A 20742-nucleotide genomic window follows, 5' to 3' on the forward strand; every position below is an offset into this window, starting at 1 on the left:
CTTTAGATCTAAAGAGCTAACAAAGTCAGCCAATCAGATGCAAGGTATCTCATCCAAATGCTCTGTTCTCACTTACTGCAAATCCTGTCTATTAAGCCTCAATTAATATGCTCAGCGTCTTGCTCATAACTTAAGTTATCAATGATCTTGATAATACTCAACCCAACAGATCCAAAGTATGGCTTCAAGAATGGTAAAAAGCTCATAATTGATGGAAAATTGCTGATTGATTGGCAATGCATAAATTGTTGATAGATGGACAGTTGTTGTTGTAGGGTTTAACGCTATTTTTCAGCACAAGATAGGCTATACATGGTGGCCAGTATAATTGGTGGAGGAAGAACCCTGGAAAACCCTGGGAAGAACCACTGACCCATGAGAAGCTACTGGCAGGCTTTCTCACATACCCACGTTAGCCAAGCCTGAGACTCGAACTCACGCAGACAGAGGTGAGATGGCATTGATCGATAACGGTGAGCACTTTAGACTACTCAGCCACTCGGGGCCCCGATAGATGGACAGTGCATGATGGTTAGACAAATGCTGATGGATGGACAATGCATAATGGATGGGCAATTCATGATGGATGACAAATAACAGACACAAAGCCACATCACAAGCTCACCTGGCCTCCATATGGCCAGTAAAGTTCAACACTTAACATAATTAAGGGGACATAAAAATGAGTATTACCCCTCAAGATAATCTGACTCATCTAGTTTCTTGACTGTACATGCAGTTAGTTTTTAAAAATATGGAGCTAAATTTAAATCTTTGTCACTGTCATTTAAGTGAATACCAACAAGAACAACAATTCCACTTGAAAAGTTGTACCTGTTTTACAAATATCTTGCCTTTGCTGTGTAGGCAACAACTGGCAATGAAGTCACGATTTGCTTTCGAATATTTTTCTCATTACAAATACATAATTCTGATTGTTGTACCTGTTTTCTAACTCCTCTCTAACCCGACACACCTTCTGGTACTGATGGAGGATCTTGTACAGAGCATTGATGAGGGAAACTGTCTGGGTCTCCCCATCTCGGCTCAGTGGGGCAAACCCTACTGCTGTCAGCTCCTGCAACAAAACCCATGCTGAATCATATATAAATCAGTTTCCTTTACATCAAAAAGTACACAATGATCAAAATAATTTTAAGAACTTGAAAATGCAGAGGTTTTGATCTGAATTAATGACATATAAAAAATACATATCCACCATGAGGCTTGTGTTCCCAATGGGTAATCTCCAAGTGTTGTTTGAATGCAGCAACATACAATCTGGCCCTTGAGTCACAACTTGGAAACTATTGAGATTCCCACTTTTTAAGAACACACCCCACTGTCAAAAGCCCATTAACTACAACACACCTGTGGTCATAGGAAAATTAACAAGAACACACCTCACTGTAAAAAGCCCATTAACAACAACACACCATGATGTCATATGCAAATTAACAAGAACACACTCACTGTCATAAGCCTATTCACACAAATACACCCCAAAGTCATAAACCCATTAAGAAGAACACACTCCACTCACATGAATCCATTACTAAGAGTTTAATTAAGGACACACAGTACAAACTGTATCGAAAAATGGGAACCAGTCTGGAAATGGGCAAAGAAAAAAAAAAAAGAGTACATATGGGTTTGGCTAGCCAGGATTGGTTGATAATGAAGACAGATTCTAGTAAAATGAATCTTTTGAGAGCTTATCCTAGTTGTAACTGAAAAAATATAGAGACATTATTGGAATTTCAGTCCTTTAACAGTCTTGAGTTTGGAACACTCATTTCTGAAATTAGCACCTGACTCTTTGGTGTGGGATTGAAAGCACATGTTTCAAACACTTGCAAGTCCAGAAACTGTCATGGCTCATATCCTTTTCTCTATACAGATGATGACATCCAGGCTTCATCTATACCGATAAATATAGGTTTGATCATGAGCACTCAGAAATTTAAAGTTAATGAATTTTTAATATAATGGTGTTTGCATAGGTTTACTATGGGAACTGAATTAGTACCATGAGTCCTTAATGAATGTGTACCTTCAGCTAATTCTAATTTTACCTTTTTGCAACATGCACATGATGAAATAAGGGACTTAAATCTGTAATGGCATCATAGTCAAGTAAGACAATATGTAAATTGTACATAAACTTGATTCAGATGTGTTTAAAGTGTTCTAGATACTGTTATTTCACTATATTTCATGGGTACCAATTTTTTTGAATTCCATGGTTCAGCCCACCCCTCCCCACCCCATTTCCTTGGTGAGATATTAATAGTTATCAACAATACTCTTGCATTTTGATGTTGAGCACTCTGACAAAAACATGGCTTAAGGGATTGATCTTGACATGTGTTTGATTTGTGCTCATACTGGCAGTAGTATTGTTTTTAATATTTATGCAACAACCATTTTTGTCTGCATATTTTATTTTCCTTTGTATTTTTTATTTTGGGGGTATTTATATAGGTTAATCTACAAAAAAAAAAATATATGAATAAGCAAAATTTTACTGAGGAAATGCATATTTTAAGCATGCACCAAAACTCTCATTTTTTTTCCTTAATGAAAAAAAAAATATGTTGAAAATTGACACCCATGACAGTAAACTAAATCACATCATCTATTATCTATTCTGCATAATGATAGGTGTGACAATTCATGACACAAATTTACCTGGTTGATGTAGGTGATGCACTGGTCCACATTGTCAGGTGAGCAGAAGATGTTTTCATCATACACAGTGGTAGAGAGCACCTGTGATGGATAAGACTGGTCCACATAGTTGCTCATCATTCGAAGCAGACATTGGTCTGATTCATATGACAAATGGGACAGGAAGTCCTTCCTGCTACCCTGAAGAACTGACCAGTCTGCCATCCTAGAAAATGAAAACAGAATAAAGCTGATTTATATTTTAATTAAAGCAATATTATAGAAGTTCAGAGTCAAATGGCAGACCAGATTTTGATACACTGATGGGTCTTTCAGGTTAAAGAAAATGGAAAAATTGCAAGAGCATTATTCCATAGGACACAGTTCTATTTATCAAAATGAAAAACGACCATAAAGTCTTAACATAGTCATGCTGATTTTTCAATGATAATAAGTCAGATTCTGCAGAAGATCTGCAGCAAAAATATCACTAGTGCATTCTCAAAAAACAAAAAATGATGACATTAGAGAACACAATAATGGCTTTGGTTGTACATAAAATATACAAGCTTTCTCTGCTGCCATAAAATAACTCTTCTACAAATATTTTTATCATTAAAAACCAAATTTTCATAAATATATTGATTTTTAGAAGCAAAAAAAGGTTCCCACTTAAAGACAGTGAAGATGTGAAGTCACACAGAATCTGGGTCACCATCTATGAAAAAATGGACAGAACGAAAACAAAAATGAGGTCAAATGACATTTATTTAGACATTATACAATGACCTCAGCCACTGATTAAGTACTGATTGGTTCATAATTATGGTGAATAATTATCGATTGATGATCATCAATAAATGATATTATAGTCAGTGTTAGGGTCAAAATTGAGTGATGACAACAAAATATCAATGGTAATGGAGAAGAGCCGATTTGTATTCTTAAACCTTCCCAAATAGGAATGTAGACTTCATTTTTTGTATTAGGTCTACAAGTAAAGTGTGAGCTTAAAGATTCCTTCTTAACCAACTGATTAATGCATAATAATGAAGTGTCCATTAGGTACCAATGATATTAATAAGAGATGGTGATTCCCACAAAATTGCCAATGATATTAATACCTGATGGTGACTCCTAAACAAATTGCCAATGATATTAATAACAGACGGTGAGTCCCACAAAAATTGCCAATGATATTAATACTAGATGGTGACTACCACAAAAGCACTAATGTAACTCTGGTACGACCAGAATAACAATTGGACCTGAGATTGTTAACATGGCTGACATCTACCTCACTCTCAAGTACAGAGCATTTATCAATGAAATCAGGGTTGACATGATGCCTGTCAAATTCTCTTCATTGGTTATGAAAACAGACGTCTTATCCTTCACATTTTTTTGTATCTTTATCCATATTTGACAGCAGTTCATCAAAATTTTATAATAAAAAGAAAGGCTTTTATGCCTGGATGTATTCAAATTTTGTTAAAATCTGTTAAGAAATTGTGGACAAAACAGTAATTTATAGGTTCCTCCTCTTTAAGTATCATTTCCCATTTTGGATGGCAAATAGCATCATTTTAAGTAACACTTCCCATTTTGGATAGCAAATAGCATCATTTTAAGTATCATTTCCCATATTGGATGGCAAAAAGCATTATTTTAAGTATAATTTCCCATTTTGGATGGCAAAAAGCATTATTTTAAGTATCATTTCCCATTTTGGATGGCAAATAGCATCATTTTAAGTATTAGTTCCCATTCTGGATGGCAATTAATATCATTTTAAGCATCAGTTCCCACTTTGGATGGCAAATAGTATCATTTTAAGTATCATTTCCCCTTTTGGATGGCAAATAGTATCATTTTAAATATCAGTTCCCATTCTGGATGGCAAATAGCATTAATTTGAGTATAATTTCCCACTCTGGATGGCAAATAGTATCATTTTAAGTATCAGTTCCCATTTTGGATGGCAAACAGTATCATTGTAAGTATCATTTCCCATTTTGGATGGCAAATAGTATCATTTTAAGTATCTGTTCCCATTTTGGATGGCAAATAGCATAATTTGTAAAAACCTGAATGATATTCATGAAAGAAGGCTTTCAGTCAAATTTGATAAAATTCTGTGAAGTGTTTTTCTTTCAATAAGGCATTTCAACTTCTGTTTTTACCAACATTGGCCATATTTTTATGGTGAACTGGCATCCTTTCTACTAATCTGAAAGGTGTGATACCAGAATGTTTTCTGTCAAAAATGGTAAAGCTTTGTTGAGAGGTTGGAGATTTCATCATTTTAAGTTTTCATTTTTATCATTTGTACAAGCTTAAAAAGCCTATATCAAAATTAGCAGTGGTAATATCTGATGGCAGGCTGCAATATTTGTGAAAATATGAATGCCGTTCACGTCTGAATACTTTGCCATTTGTGGTCTAAATCTGTTGGGCCATTATTTAAAGATGTCATTCTAAAGCTTTTCTATTATTAGTAGTAGCCACTGTATTGGATGGTGTTTAAAAACTCAAAGCCTTCACTCCAAGATGCTTTTGTCATGTTTGACAAAAATTCTTTTAAACCATTTTTTGGAAGTAATTAGGTTTTTCTATCTTAGTAATGGCCACCATATTTGAATGATGACTGGCTGTATGTACAAACTCAAAAGACCTTCATGCTGGAATATTTTCTGTCAATGGTCAGATCTGGTTGATCTGTTCATTTATTAGGTTTTTGTTTAGTACCTGCAGTCATATTCTATCATAGAAAAAAATGAGGCATCTTCATATATGGATATTTGTGAAACTTGGTCAAATTCTGCTCAGTGTATTTTTTAATAGAAAAAGTTGACAACAGCAAATGCTGCCATGCAACACATGAAGACACATACTGATGACACATTACGCATGCCACAAAGGCATACCAAAAACTCACTTGGCTTTAAGGCTAAAATGATAAATATAAATAAAAGCCAGTCCAGCAGAAAGACTAGTAGTTGAAAATAATGTGTAGTCTAATATTGTTGGTCCAACTACCATTTTATCTTACTACTGTAAATACAGCAAGCTAATCTAAACATAGTTACCAAGTGGTCTAAAGCAATCGCCTTTTCTGATCACAGCCATCCCATTTCTATCCACATGGGTTCAAGTCATGTGCTCGGCCAATTTGGGTATGTAAGAAAACATACCAGTGAGTTGGTGGTTCTTACCCAGGTTTTAACCATGTTGTTCCTCCAATAGTTTTACTGGATATCATGCATAGCCTATCTTATGCTGATAAATGGCATTAAAACCACAACAATACTATTTGTTTATTTACAAAATGCAGTATAGAGTGAACAACATACTCAGATCTGCAATCATATAACTCACAGGCTAATCACGGTCTACAGTCTTTGTTTAAAATTATTTCCTATGAAAAATCCAGCATAATATGTTATTTCACATCTAGTATACTATATTATGGTACATCTGGCATACTATGTTATAGCACATCTGGTATACTATGTTATAGCACATCTAGTATACTATGTTATAGCACATTTGGCATACTATGTAATGGCACGTCTGGTTTATTCTGTTTATTCTTTGTTTGCTCTGCTACTAAACATGTTGAAATGGAACTATTGGGTATGACATTCCTTCTTAATAAAACATTTACACATGTACACAAATTTGGAACAAACATTTGTATAACACTGAAAATTGGCTTCAAATATAAATATTTGCTCATCACCAGCTAATTTTAGCCTCACTGGGTTGATCAGAGCTCTCTTGGTTTCTTCTCCAAAGTATGCAGGCACACAAAAGTGAATTGAGCCACAAAAGAAACACTTTAACTTTTGCCAAACTCACAGTAACCCTGCAGAGAGAATTTATTAAAACAATTTTGCATCCAACATATTTTGTAAATTCATCTTTTTCACAAAAATTCAGTGGAAAATATATCTCACATTCCAGTGCTGCATGATCCTTAACCCTCATCCTAAAGGTCAATCACTGTGACCAACATTTGCTAGTTCTGAGTACAGCACACATGTACAGCATCACTTTTTTAACTGTATGGCAACTTGAACATAATATATGTACATCAAATGACTTCAAAAGTGAACCAATCAATGACTCAGTACTACATCATCCTAATTAATTCAAAGAAATGAAAAAAATCAGTCATTCTCTCTTCAGCAATCTAAATGTAAGAAGGGTTTGTGCAATACGATGCTTTGTTCAAGATTCAAACCTGCATTCATGCAGTAAAGTTAACTTTAGAACAGCTTTAAGTCAGGCATGGGGCTGATTACAACTGTAATCAATCAACTATACTGCAAGCTGCTATCATAATTGTAATCACTGATTTCAGAAGCTCTATAATCTTAATCATCCTTCATTGATAGTGTAACTGCAAAGTATAATCATGATTAGAAATAATTACAACCAAAAAATCACTAATTATATTCTTAATAATTGTAAGAATAATGACAGTTTCCAAAACTTAAAGACCATTAATGTTCACTATAGCAATAAGGAATGGGTAATTTTTGGAGGCCAATATGCAAGCTAATTTCATTTGCTTGTTTTTTAGTTATACAATGTAAGATATCTGCCGAAAACATAAAAAGATAACAAGCATATACAAAGCAATCATAATCGTAATCATCTCCCTATGATCATAATCATACTTTTCAAATAAAGTGCAATCATAATCGTAATCATCTCCCTATGATCATAATCATACTTTTCAAATAAAGTGCAATCATAATTGTAATCATCAGTGCCAAAAAAGCCTGCAATCATAATTGTAACTGTGATCAAGCACCTGTAATCAACCCCGTGCCGGTCAAAGTTCTTACTTCCAAATGGACAAAAAATGAAACCAAAGTCTAAAACACTAAAATCCAGGGTGACTACACCTGTGGATTTTTCCAGCAAATTGCAAATATTTTATATTTTCTTTAGTCATTTCGAGATTTGAAGAAGTTTTGGTCTCTTTAAGGTATTTTCTATGTGACTTCAAGCCTGTAAATATTCACATCCTGGTAGTAGATATGAATTGCAAGTAGATTTTGATATATACATGTAGATTAGCTTTGTAAAACTTTGGAAAAGTGAGAGATAGACAAATATCAAGAAGAACAAAAAAAATAAGTCTGCCCGAGTTTCAGAAAACTTCAAGATAAGCTGAGCAACCAATAGCAAAACTAATAAATTAAATGTGTACTAAAGAATGTTTGCCTTGATTAACTCTTGTGATCCGCTATGGCTGGTTATAAGAAACTTAAATCACATGTACATTATTTAAATCTTGTATTCCTTTAAATGTGAGTTATAAGGTCTATATTCTATCACATGTACAATTCCCTTAAATCTCGTGTTCCTTTATATGCTGGTCATAAGGTCTATATTCTATCACATGTACATTCCCTTAAATCCCGTGTTCCTTTAAATGTGAGTTATAAGGTCTATATTCTATCACATGTACATTCCCTAAAATCTCGTGTTCCTTTAAATTTGAGTAATAAGGTCCATATTCTATCACATGTACAATTCCCTTAAATCTCATGTTCCTTTATATGTGAGTCATAAGGTCTATATTCTATCACATGTACATTCCCTTAAATCTCGTGTTCCTTTAAATTTGAGTCATAAGGTCCATATTCTATCACATGTACATTCATTTAAATCTTGTGTTCCTTTAAATTTGAGTAATAAGGTCCATATTCTACCACATGTACAATTCCCTTAAATCTCGCGTTCCTTTATATGTGAGTTATAAGGTCTATATTCTATCACATGTACAATTCCCTTAAATCTCATGTTCCTTTATATGCTGGTCATAAGGTCTATATTCTATCACATGTACATTCCCTTAAATCTCGTGTTCCTTTAAATGTGAGTCAAAGGTCTATATTCTATCACATGTACATTCCCTTAAATCTCGTGTTCTTTTAAATGTGAGTTATAAGGTCTATATTCTATCACATGTACATTCATTTAAATCTTGTGTTCCTTTAAATTTGAGTAATAAGCTCCATATTCTACCACATGTACAATTCCCTTAAATCTCGTGTTCCTTTAAATGTGAGTTATAAGGTCTATATTCTATCACATGTACATTCCCTTAAATCTTGTGTTCCTTTAAATTTGAGTAAAAAGGTCCATATTTTATCACATGTACAATTCCCTTAAATCTCATGTTCCTTTAAATGTGAGTTATAAGGTCTATATTCTATCACATGTACAATTCCCTTAAATCTCGTGTTCCTTTATATGTGAGTTATAAGGTCTATATTCTATCACATGTACATTCCCTTAAATCTCGTGTTCTTTTAAATGTGAGTTATAAGGTCTATATTCTATCACATGTACATTCATTTAAATCTTGTGTTCCTTTAAATTTGAGTAATAAGCTCCATATTCTACCACATGTACAATTCCCTTAAATCTCGTGTTCCTTTAAATGTGAGTTATAAGGTCTATATTCTATCACATGTACATTCCCTTAAATCTTGTGTTCCTTTAAATTTGAGTAAAAAGGTCCATATTCTATCACATGTACAATTCCCTTAAATCTCATGTTCCTTTAAATGTGAGTTATAAGGTCTATATTCTATCACATGTACAATTCCCTTAAATCTCATGTTCCTTTATATGCTGGTCATAAGGTCTATATTCTATCACATGTACATTCCCTTAAATCTCGTGCTCCTTTAAATGTGAGTTATAAGGTCTATATTCTATCACATGTACATTCCCTTAAATCTTGTGTTCCTTTAAATTTGAGTAAAAAGGTCCATATTCTATCACATGTACAATTCCCTTAAATCTCATGTTCCTTTAAATGTGAGTTATAAGGTCTATATTCTATCACATGTACATTCCCTTAAATCTCATGTTCCTTTATATGCTGGTCATAAGGTCTATATTCTATCACATGTACAATTCCCTTTAATCTCATGTTCCTTTAAATTTGAGTAATATGGTCCATATTCTATCACATGTACAATTCCCTTTAATCTCATGTTCTTTTATATGTGAGTTATAAGGTCTATATTCTATCACATGTACAATTCCCTTTAAAAATATCGTGTTCCTTTATATGCTGGTCATAAGGTCCATATTCTATCACATGTACAATTTCCTTTTATCTAGTGTTCCTTTAAATGTGAAATGTGAGTTATAAGGTCTATATTTTATCACATGTACAATTCCCTTAAATCTCATGTTCCTTTAAATGTGAGTTATAAGGTCCATATTCTATCACATGTACAATTCCCTTTAATCTCATGTTCCTTTATATGCTGGTCATAAGGTCTATATTCTATCACATGTACAATTCCTTTAAATCTTGTGATTAATGCTGGTTATTATAAGGGCCACATTCCATCCAAAGTACAATTCCCTTAAATCTTGTCATCCATCGATGGCTGGTCATAGGGTGTATATTCTATCACATGTACAATGGCCCTTGTACCTTTTACCTCTGTGAAATGTCACATGTAGTGATCAGCTTATAAAAACAGCCAACAGCCCGCTTTCAGAACCTGCGTAATGGCATTAAGCGATCTTTTCCATGTTATTGTTCTTACTGAAAACCAAGCACCAAGTGCTAAATTTGTTCATCTGAATATAAATGTGCATTCCAAAATTTAGTTAGTGGTGAGTAAGCCTGCAGGCTGTCCCCCCCCCCCTCCTTAAATAATGTTGATGCAGTATTCTGATATGTGATTCATATTTTAACATATAAATAGAGAGGGATGCATGTAGGAAAGTTACTATTTCTTATATTTTGCTTAGTGCATAAAATTACACTGCTTAGTTGATGTGATGTTATGCAAGTACAATCAAGAAAGTTTGCATACATATTCCATATATTTAAACAAGAAATGTATCAATGTTTGTTTTTTGTTTGTCTGTTGTTTTTTTGTTGTATTTGTACTATGCATTAGTGAGTTTATTACCCTTTCCTGATTCTGATGTGTAAATCGGTAACAAATTAAATTAATTAAAAGATATATACAATTACATTTTGTCGGGAAGTATAATTGTATGCATGTATTATTGGAAACAGCAGTACAAAAACTGCTGCCCCTAATGACAAAAGCCACCCTTAAAATTATACATTTTACACACAAAGACAAAGTGAAAAGAAAGAAAGTAGATATAAATGAATATTATTGGTTTCAACATTCATCTGGGACACACACACACACACTATATATATATATATATATATATATATATATATATATATATATATATATATATATATATATATATATATATATATTAAGTGCATACATATAAGAGTTTTACTCAATGTAGATTTGAAAACAATACAAAATGATGACAGAAATAAAATGTACAAAATTATTACTGTACACACTCATATATTATAGGTGACTATCAAAACATTACATGGTGAGGGAAGTCCAAATAAAAACAACTTTATTATTGCATATATTTCATGAATTACTACATTTTACTAAGTGTCTCTCGGTGCTTTGTTTGAAAACAATATGGCAGCAGTGAGGCACAGTGACATCAAGGTTTATTTTTAGCACAAGGTTGATATCAGTACATGCGCCATTCCTTTAAATCTTGTCATTCTCTAAAGACTGGACATAAGGTCTATATTCTATCACATCTCTCTCTTTTTTAAAGGCTGGACATAATAATAATAATAATAATAATAATCATAATAATGAGGACTTTGTATAGCACCTAATCTTTAGAAGCTCTAAGCGCTTTACAACATTAGACAACACCTATAACATAAAAAACATATAATGATATGATTACAAAAAACAAACACCATGAGATTAGAAAACAAAAAACATGCTGATAATATTTAAGGTAGGAAACATTATTAGGTCTTTAAGTTTGTTCTTGCAGTCGAATATAAGGTCTATATTCTATCACATCTCTCTTTTTTACAGGCTGGACATAAGGTCTATATTCTATCACATCTCTCTTTTTTTAAAGGTTAGACATAAGGTCTATATTCTATCACATCTCTTTATTTTTTAAAGGCTGGACATAAGGTCTATATTCTAGCACACCTCTCTCTTTTTGATAGGCTGGACATAAGGTCTATATTCTATCACATCTCTCTTTTTTATAGGTTGGACAAAAAGTCTATATTCTATCACATCTCTCTTTTTTATAGGCTGGACAAAAAGTCTATATTCTATCACATCTCTTTTTTAAAGGCTGGACATAAGGTCTATATTCTATCACATCTCTCTTTTTTATAGGCTGGACATAAGGTCTATATTCTATCACATCTCTCTTTTTTAAAGGCTAGACATAAGGTCTATATTCTATCACATCTCTCTCTTTTTTAAAGGCTGGACATAAGGTCTATATTCTATCACATCTTTCATTTTTATAGGCTGGACAAAAAGTCTATATTCTATCACATCTCTCTTTTTTATAGGCTGGACATAAGGTCTATATTCTATCACATCTCTCTTTTTTAAAGGCTGGACAAAAAGGCTATATTCTATCACATCTCTCTCTTTTTGATAGGCTGGACATAAGGTCTATATTCTATCACATCTCTCTTTTTTTAAAGGCTGGACAAAAAGGCTATATTCTATCACATTTCTCTCTTTTTAATAGGCTGGACAAAAAGGCTATATTCTATCACATTTCTCTCTTTTTAATAGGCTGGACATAAGGTCTATATTCTATCACATCTCTCTCTTTTTTTAAAGGCTGGACAAAAAGGCTATATTCTATCACATTTCTCTCTTTTTAATAGGCTGGACAAAAAGGCTATATTCTATCACATTTCTCTCTGTTTTTTAAAGGCCGGACATAAGGTCTATATTCTCTCACAACTCTTTCTTTTTTAATATTTAATCTTGTACATAGGTATATGTTATATGAAAGCCTTTTATATTGTACTATGGGACTCTTAAGTTTTAAAGTTCCTTTTAAATCAATGAAGTGGTTACAGAAATCAAATATTGAAGAGATTAATTTTTTCCTAAAAACTTAAATGAGTCAGATCTTGGTGACTAACTCTTTGATACTAATAGACATATATCTCTCCAGGAAATGACAACAAGCGCAAACTCAGAACTGACAAATATTGCAATCATATGCTTAAAACTAAAACACAGTTGATCTATGTGGAGTTCAAAATAAACCTTGGTAAATATACTGCCTGTTTTATTGTCTTGCTACCTGGTGAAAAATTCAGTACACAAAATTTTGTTTACATTAAATTCTTTCAGAGGAAATAAATCCCAGCGACACATATGCCTCTCTGTGTCAAATTTTGCTACTAGATTAAAATGTAGGCAGCCAAAAATGTGCTACCTGCTACTCAATGTTTAAATCAAATGACAATTAAAACCAATAGGTAGGGCAATACATTCATATGCCAAGAAGAAATCTCAGAGTCCACACCAAGCCTGGATATCATGACCATCTCCAGCCATTTCAAATAAAAATGTCTTAAGCAAGCAACCAAACTTGTATGTGCATGCCTGAGTTCGTGCATGGGTAAATAGGCATAGTATAAGTTACAAATAGTGAAGCTTTATTTCACTTCTTTACTAGGCATAGTACAAGTTACAAGTAGTGAAGCTTTATTTCACTCCCTTACTAGGCATAGTACAAGTTAAAAGTCATGAAGCTTTATTTCACTTCCTTACTAGGCATAGTATAAGTTACAAGTCGTGAAGCTTTATTTCACTCCTTACTAGGTATAGTACAAGTTACAAGTCGTGAAGCTTTACTTCACTCCTTTACTAGGCATAGCACAAGTTACAAGTCGTGAAGCTTTATTTCACTCATTTACTAGGCATAGTACAAGTTACAAGTTGTGAAGCTTTATTTCACTCCTTTACTAGGCATAAGTTACAAGTCGTGAAGCTTTATTATTTTACTCCCTTACTAGGCATAGAACAAATTACAAGTCGTGAAGCTTTATTTCACTCCCTTACTAGGCATAGTACAAGTTACAAGTCATGAAGCTTTATTTCACTCCCTTACTAGGCATAGTACAAGTTACAAGTTGTGAAGCTTTATTTCACTCCCTTACTAGGCATAGTATAAGTTACAAGTCGTGAAGCTTTATTTCACTCCTTTACTAGGCATAGTACAAGTTACAAGTTGTGAAGCTTTATTTCACTCCTTTACTAGGCAGAGTACAAGTTACAAGTCGTGAAGCTTTATTTCACTCCTTTACTAGGTATAGTACAAGTTACAAGTCGTGAAGCTTTATTTCACTCCTTTACTAGGCATAGTATAAGTTACAAGTAGTGAAGCTTTATTTCACTCCCTTACTAGGCATAGTATAAGTTACAAGTAGTGAAGCTTTATTTCACTCCCTTACTAGGCATAGTATAAGTTACAAGTAGTGAAGCTTATTTCACTCCCTTACTAGGCATAGTATAAGTTACAAGTTTTGAAGCTTTATTTCACTCCCTTACTAGGCATAGTACAAGTTAAAAGTCATGAAGCTTTATTTCACTTCCTTACTAGGCATAGTATAAGTTACAAGTAGTGAAGCTTTATTTCACTTCCTTACTAGGCATAGTATAAGTTACAATTAGTGAAGCCTTATTATTTTACTCCTTTACAACAGCTCCGGTAGCCTAGTGGTTAGAACGTCTGCCTCGGAAGCGGGAGGTCATGGGTTTGAGTCATACCAAACAAAAATGGTACTAACAGCTGCTTTGCTTGGTGCTCAGCATTATGAGGTTAGTGTTAGGATTGGTTGGCCAGGTGTCAGGATAATGTGACTGGGTGGGACATCGTGCTACATGTCTGCGGCATGATGCCCCAGTGGTAGATATCACTATAAGCTGCCACGCTGCAGACATTGTAGTGATATGGCTGAAAAATTGTTAAAGGCTACGTTAAAAATCCTAATCACACACACTCCTTTACTAGGCATAGTATAAGTTACAAGGAGTGAAACTTTATTTCACTCCCTTACTAGACAGAATAAGTATACAGACCAAATAGTGACACATTATTTCACTCTCTTACTAGGCTTACTATACTGTTCAAGTAGTAAAGCCTTATTACAGTTACTTACTAGGCATAATACTAGTGAGGCCTTAATACAGTTACTTACTAGGCATAGTACAAGTAGTGAGGCCTTAATACAGTTATTTAGGCATAATACTAGTGAGGCCTTAATACGGTTACTTACTAGGCATAGTACAAGTAGTGAGGCCTTAATACATTTACTTACTAGGCATAGTACAAGTAGTGAGGCCTTAATACAGTTACTTACTAGGCATAGTATAAGTAGCGAGGCCTTATTTCACTTACTTCATGGACTAAGATAATTTCATATAAGTTTATTATATTAAGACCGCAGCTCAACTAATATTATATATAACTGACCACACTAGACATAAATTTACTTCCTCAAAACCTATAAACGAAAGCAAAATTGACAAAAAATATTACTTACCATGTTTCCAAGATTATGTTGCAACAAGCTGGAGAATATATGAATGATCATAGTAATCCTTAATAATCTTTTAATAATCAGTCAATCCAGCCCGAGTGGCACAGGTAAAAGAAAACTTGTGTTCAAACACAGGTAACCAGTCAGTTTAGTATTACAAATATAAGTCCATGCAATAATAATACACTATCAGCCAAGTGGTGTATAGGGCATCCCTTTATCACCTCATTTTAAGGAAAGGCCCAATAAACCACTTCACAATCATGCTGTCCAAGTGCTAGTTGAAGACCTGAAGTGTTTACAAATTGATCTGCTGTGACAATATGGGTCATTCTCAGAGACATATATTACTCTTTCATATTTTTCAGGTACAAAGACAACTTAAGAGAATGGCCAAGGTAAGATCAATAAACTATTGATCTCAAACAAAGAAGTGAGGATTATGATGATGTGTGTACCTGAGAATCATTAACAGGTAACTTGGCTGATACTGGGTACAGGTAACAGCTGGATCCCAGCTGCAGGAAACTAGCCATGCGACATGTACAAATACTGTAATCAATGAAATGCATATCAATTCATGGTGTTAACAGCTAATATCTAGAAATGCTGAATAAAAATTTGCACACTGTGAAACATTACACCTTTATGTGTAAAATGCCTGTCTATAAAAAGCACCTTTGAAATCTCCACAAATTTAAACTCCTTATATATTTGCCTTTCACATAAGTGACAAGTGTCTCATATGGACAGAATGGTGTATTCTGTTCATCTAAATGTAAATTCAAACTTATAAAAGACAACAAATGTGTTTTTTCACAATCAGCTAACTCGTCAAGTTTTTATAATTTTCTTACACATTTGCCCAACTTTATCTGCACTGTCCCAACACACATCAAGACTTAATTGCATGAGTGCATCAATATTTTCTTCTATTCTTGATTTCAGTGTTTTGATTAATTTTCACATTACTTCTTGATAAAACAAGAATAAGAATCACATGAAGATCATGTATGAATTTGGATTAGATTTTTTAAAACATAGCTTTAACAATCTGTCAGTTATATTGCTACTATGTCTGCAGTGTGACAGTTTATAGTGATGTGTAGGACTAAAGCATGATGCCAGACATGTAGCATGATGTCCCACCTAATCACATTATCCTAATACCATGCTGACCAGTCCTAACACTAACCTCTTAATGCTGAGTGCCAAGCGAGGCAGCTGCTAGTATCATTTTTTTATCAGTCTTTGGAATGAATCGGCTGGGGTTTGGAACACGCAACCTCATGCATCGGAGGCAGATGCTCAATCCACTATGCCACCGACGTGGTCTCATGTATGAAAAGATGCACAGTTTAAGGTCATATACAAATTCATATTTATATAGGGTTTTCTACGATTTTATGAAATGGTCTAACCACTCTTTCCGGCAACCATTTGTGAAAAGGTATTGATACAGTAAGGCCACTTTTTAAAAAAAATATAGGGGAAAATTGAGACATTATATAAAGAAAACTAATATGAAATTTACATAAGTTTAATCAAAAAATTACGTTTACTTATCTTACTCTGGAAAACTTGTTTTGACTCACTAGCTGTCCCTTTAACCCAATTTATCTCAATTTTAACACAAAACTATACATCATATGGACCATATCAATTTTAACACAAAACTATACATCATATGGACCATATCTCAACTGAAACACAAATCTCCACATAACATAGACCATATCTCAATTGAAACACAAAACTCCACATCATATGGACCATATCTCAATTGAAACACAAATCTCCACATCACATAGACCATATCTCAATTGAAACACAAAACTCCACATCATATGGACCATATCTCAATTGAAACACAAAACTCCACATCATATGGACCATATCTCAATTGAAACACAAATCTCCACATCACATAGACCATATCTCAATTGAAACACAAAACTCCACATCATATGGACCATATCTCAATTTAAACACAAATCTCCATATCACATAGCCCATATCTCAATTGAAACACAAATCTCCACATTACAAGGACCATATCTAAATTTAAATGCAAAACTCCATATTATATGGACCATGTATAAATTTAAACACACAACTTCACATTATATTTGACCATCTCTCAATTTAAACACAAATCTCCACATTACATGACTATATCTCAATTTAAACATAAAACTCAGTATCATATGGACCATATCTAAATTTAAATGCAAAACTCCACATCATATGGACCATATCTCAATTTAAACACAAAACTCCACATCACATGGACCATATCTCAATTTAAACACAAAACTCCATCTCATATGGACCATATCTCAATTTAAATGCAAAACTCCACATCATATGGACCATATCTCAATTTAAACACAAAACTCCACATCATATGGACCACATCTCATTTTAAACACAAAACTCCACATCACATGGACCATATCTCAATTTAAGCACCAAGTTCCACATCACATGGACCATATCTCAATTTAAGCACCAAGTTCCACATCACATGGACCATATCTCAAAACACCAAGCTCCACATCATATGGGCCAAATTTTCTAACATAAAAATTCAACTTCTGAACCCCTTCCACTCAAACCCACAGATATATTCAAACTCTTGGCTGGGATGATATCTTAAAACAGCACTAAAGGCATTCCATGCCCTCTTTTCTGACTGCATTCGAATCAAGTACAAATAACTGAAAAAAGTTTAGACTGTTCTTATTATTTCAATTTTCATGAAATTGTTATTTTGTGCCCAAAATTATCCTCCCTCATTATTCCCAATGGGCAGAAACAAATGTAAATAACCATTTGAAACCCTATTATACATACCACACATTCCAATGCAGAAAAACAATTTCTTCTTACAATAACTGTTCCAATGGTTTTTGGGGAATTTCCCCCTACCCACCCCACCCAATAGTGCAAGGTAATATTTCCCAAAAAGAAACAATCCAAATCAAGGACAAGCACTTTCACTAGTCAAAGTCTAGGTTTTTTTAAAACCATAGATCTGATTAAACAAACGACATTTTCAAAGCAAAGAGGCGCATACAATAAAACATCAATTATCTAGAGCCATAAGGAGGTAAAAAATTTCATTTGCATACCGTATATACTCAGTTATGAGTGCATTTGCAAACAGCACAGACAGATTTGCTGCATAATGCGCCAGCAGATCTGGGTCTGTGCAGTTTGTTAGCAGTGATCAGTAGAACAAACAAAGACCCCGATATTTAAATGCACATTATGCTATGGCATCAGAGTCTTTGTTGTATGCAGCCTGACTCGACATATAAAACTATATATGGTAACTGGTTGTCTGTATATATGGTAACTGGTTGTCTGGATAATCAAATTATGGTCAGTTAGTACAACTATGAATGTTAGTATCTAAATTGGACTGATAATTGCGTGTTTGTCTATATCCATTAGTAATATTAAGTACATATTAATGTCTTCAAAACATTTAAAATTTAACAGCAGAAAAAGCAATAAAAGTATTGACCTGTTTTAATGAAATATTTCACACCTATTCATGATCTACTTCGGCTATCCATGATGGAATGATAACATGAAGTAGGTGCAATGTATGGTCATTTTATTTGTTGTCATGTGAACACAATTGTCAAAGCTTGATAAAGATCAATGTGGCTGACATGGATTCTATTCAAAATGTAGAAAATTACCAATTTGAGATTTTCATATCTGAACAAGACAAAGAATTTTAGCACACTGAACCTACTGACAATGCACATTATAGTGCAGTTGATGGAGTGCTGCTGCTGCTGAATGCAATACCATTTCAATATCCGGTCTGGTAAAAAGAGATGATCAGTCGAATGGAAGACAGCCCTTGCTGTATCGGTTGAATGCAAGTGCTATCACTATAGTACTTAGCTGAACATAAAAAAGGCAAATTGGTAAAATGAAGAAGCATAAAGAACTGACATGAGAATCAGACAGATAAAGACAGCTGTAATGTGGGAACAAAATTGGTAATTTGACAAAAACATAATTATGATGTGGGAGCAGATATGGGAATTTGACAGATAAAGACAATATAACATATGGGAATGGACTAAGAAATTTAACAGATAAGGACAGGATAACTATGAGAGAATGGACATAGGAAATGGACTGATATAGAAAGCATACGTATCATGTGGGACTGGCTGACTGAAACTGACATAAAAACAGCATAATGGCAATGTAGGACTATCTGACTGAAACTGACATATAAAAACAGCATAATGGCAATTTAGGACTATCTGACTGAAACTGACATATAAAAACAGCATAATGGCAATGTGGGACTGGGCATTGGAATTTGACAGAGAAAGGCTGCATAATTATGATATGAATACCTAAATGGGATAAATTTTAAATATTGCAAACCATAACAATAGAGAATAGTTACTGAGATTTTTATCTAAACTCAATGTGTCAAGAGGAGCGTAGGTTTTGCTTGTATACTGGTTTCATCAAAGTCAGCAGTAATTAAATCCAATGAATTATGACATACCATGTCAAAGTCCACACAAGGATATTGAGGATTAATAAATCCTCTTCAGGTCCAACACTGACCTAGTTCATGATTCCCAGGCATATCAAATTTTCAATATGTTTATCAAAAGAACACTTCATAGTACACATAATCTATTCATATTAATACCAATACGCATTCCATATTTACAAGCTGACAATACATTAGCATTTTTTGATGGTTGATCAAGTTACATTTAAGAATAAACTCAAGACATATTAAAGTCTCATCTGCTTGAGTTTTCAAGGATATCAATTCTGATTTGATTCAAGACACCTCAAGTGCATGTAAAATTACTGATTATTCCATAATTAATTTAGGCAAGGGTCAACAGCCATTACCTTCTGTTGATTAAGTCTTGCTTGTCAATTAGGTAATTTTAGCTGAAGAAAAAAAGAACCCAGCATCTGCAGCTTAAGCTGCTGCAGGGCACAATTACTCCACAGGGTATGATTACTCCACAGGGTACAATTACTCCACAGGGTACAATTACTCCAGGTGTAATTATTACATGGGCACAATTATTTCAAGGAGCAGCACAATTATTCCACAATGCACAATTATTCCACAATGTACAATTATTCTGAATCTAGGTTAAAGTTGACTACAATTTGCTGCACTCCTTCTTACAGGCTGACTATTCCATCTAAGGGGGGGTGAGACATAGTGGGATGAGTTTAAAGACAAAAACAAATTCTTGTAGTTTTGCTAGGCAAAGATTTTTGTTTAGATTTGATCTTAGTCCAATAATCAATAAATCAATAAAATACCACTGAAAAGAAAATCCTGATCTTTTTAATAATAATGAGTCAATAATCTTATTGATCTTATTTATTAAATTTACTATTCTGATATCATCTTTCAATTAGTAGATATTTTTTTATTTACTTTTGGGTGAAGACAACCATGTCACCTTATTTATTTATACATGTAATATAATTGCAAATCATTTTCCAAACAGTTGCCTTCTTTTGAAAACATTGTCACATATAATTAAACAAATTTTCACCACACAAAATTCACGAAAAATGTCCATAACTTTAATTTCAGTACATGAGAG

The 20742-nt window shown here is 33.6% G+C and overlaps 1 protein-coding gene across 2 annotated transcripts in view; it reads right to left on the reverse strand.

Moving 5' to 3' along the window:
* The window catches only part of LOC149807239 (afadin- and alpha-actinin-binding protein-like), an 82390-nt gene that overhangs the window by 54872 nt on the left and 6776 nt on the right, over window positions 1-20742 (reverse strand). Inside the window, exons 1-3 of one of the 2 annotated variants that reach the window (XM_089936013.1) lie at window positions 15116-15243; window positions 2692-2896; window positions 945-1078 (exon numbers count right to left, since the gene is read on the reverse strand). In XM_089936013.1, the coding sequence (XP_089792139.1) occupies window positions 945-1078; window positions 2692-2895 (338 nt within the window). In that variant the 5' untranslated portion in view covers window position 2896; window positions 15116-15243. Of the gene's footprint in view, window positions 1-944; window positions 1079-2691; window positions 2897-15115; window positions 15244-20742 lie in introns of those variants that run through there. The other variant, XM_089935933.1, reaches the window with a different exon arrangement.

This window comes from Sinohyriopsis cumingii, chromosome 1 (assembly GCF_028554795.1).
Source record: "Sinohyriopsis cumingii isolate HCF-2022 chromosome 1, ASM2855479v2, whole genome shotgun sequence".
Taxonomy (NCBI): Eukaryota; Metazoa; Mollusca; class Bivalvia; order Unionida; family Unionidae; genus Sinohyriopsis; species Sinohyriopsis cumingii.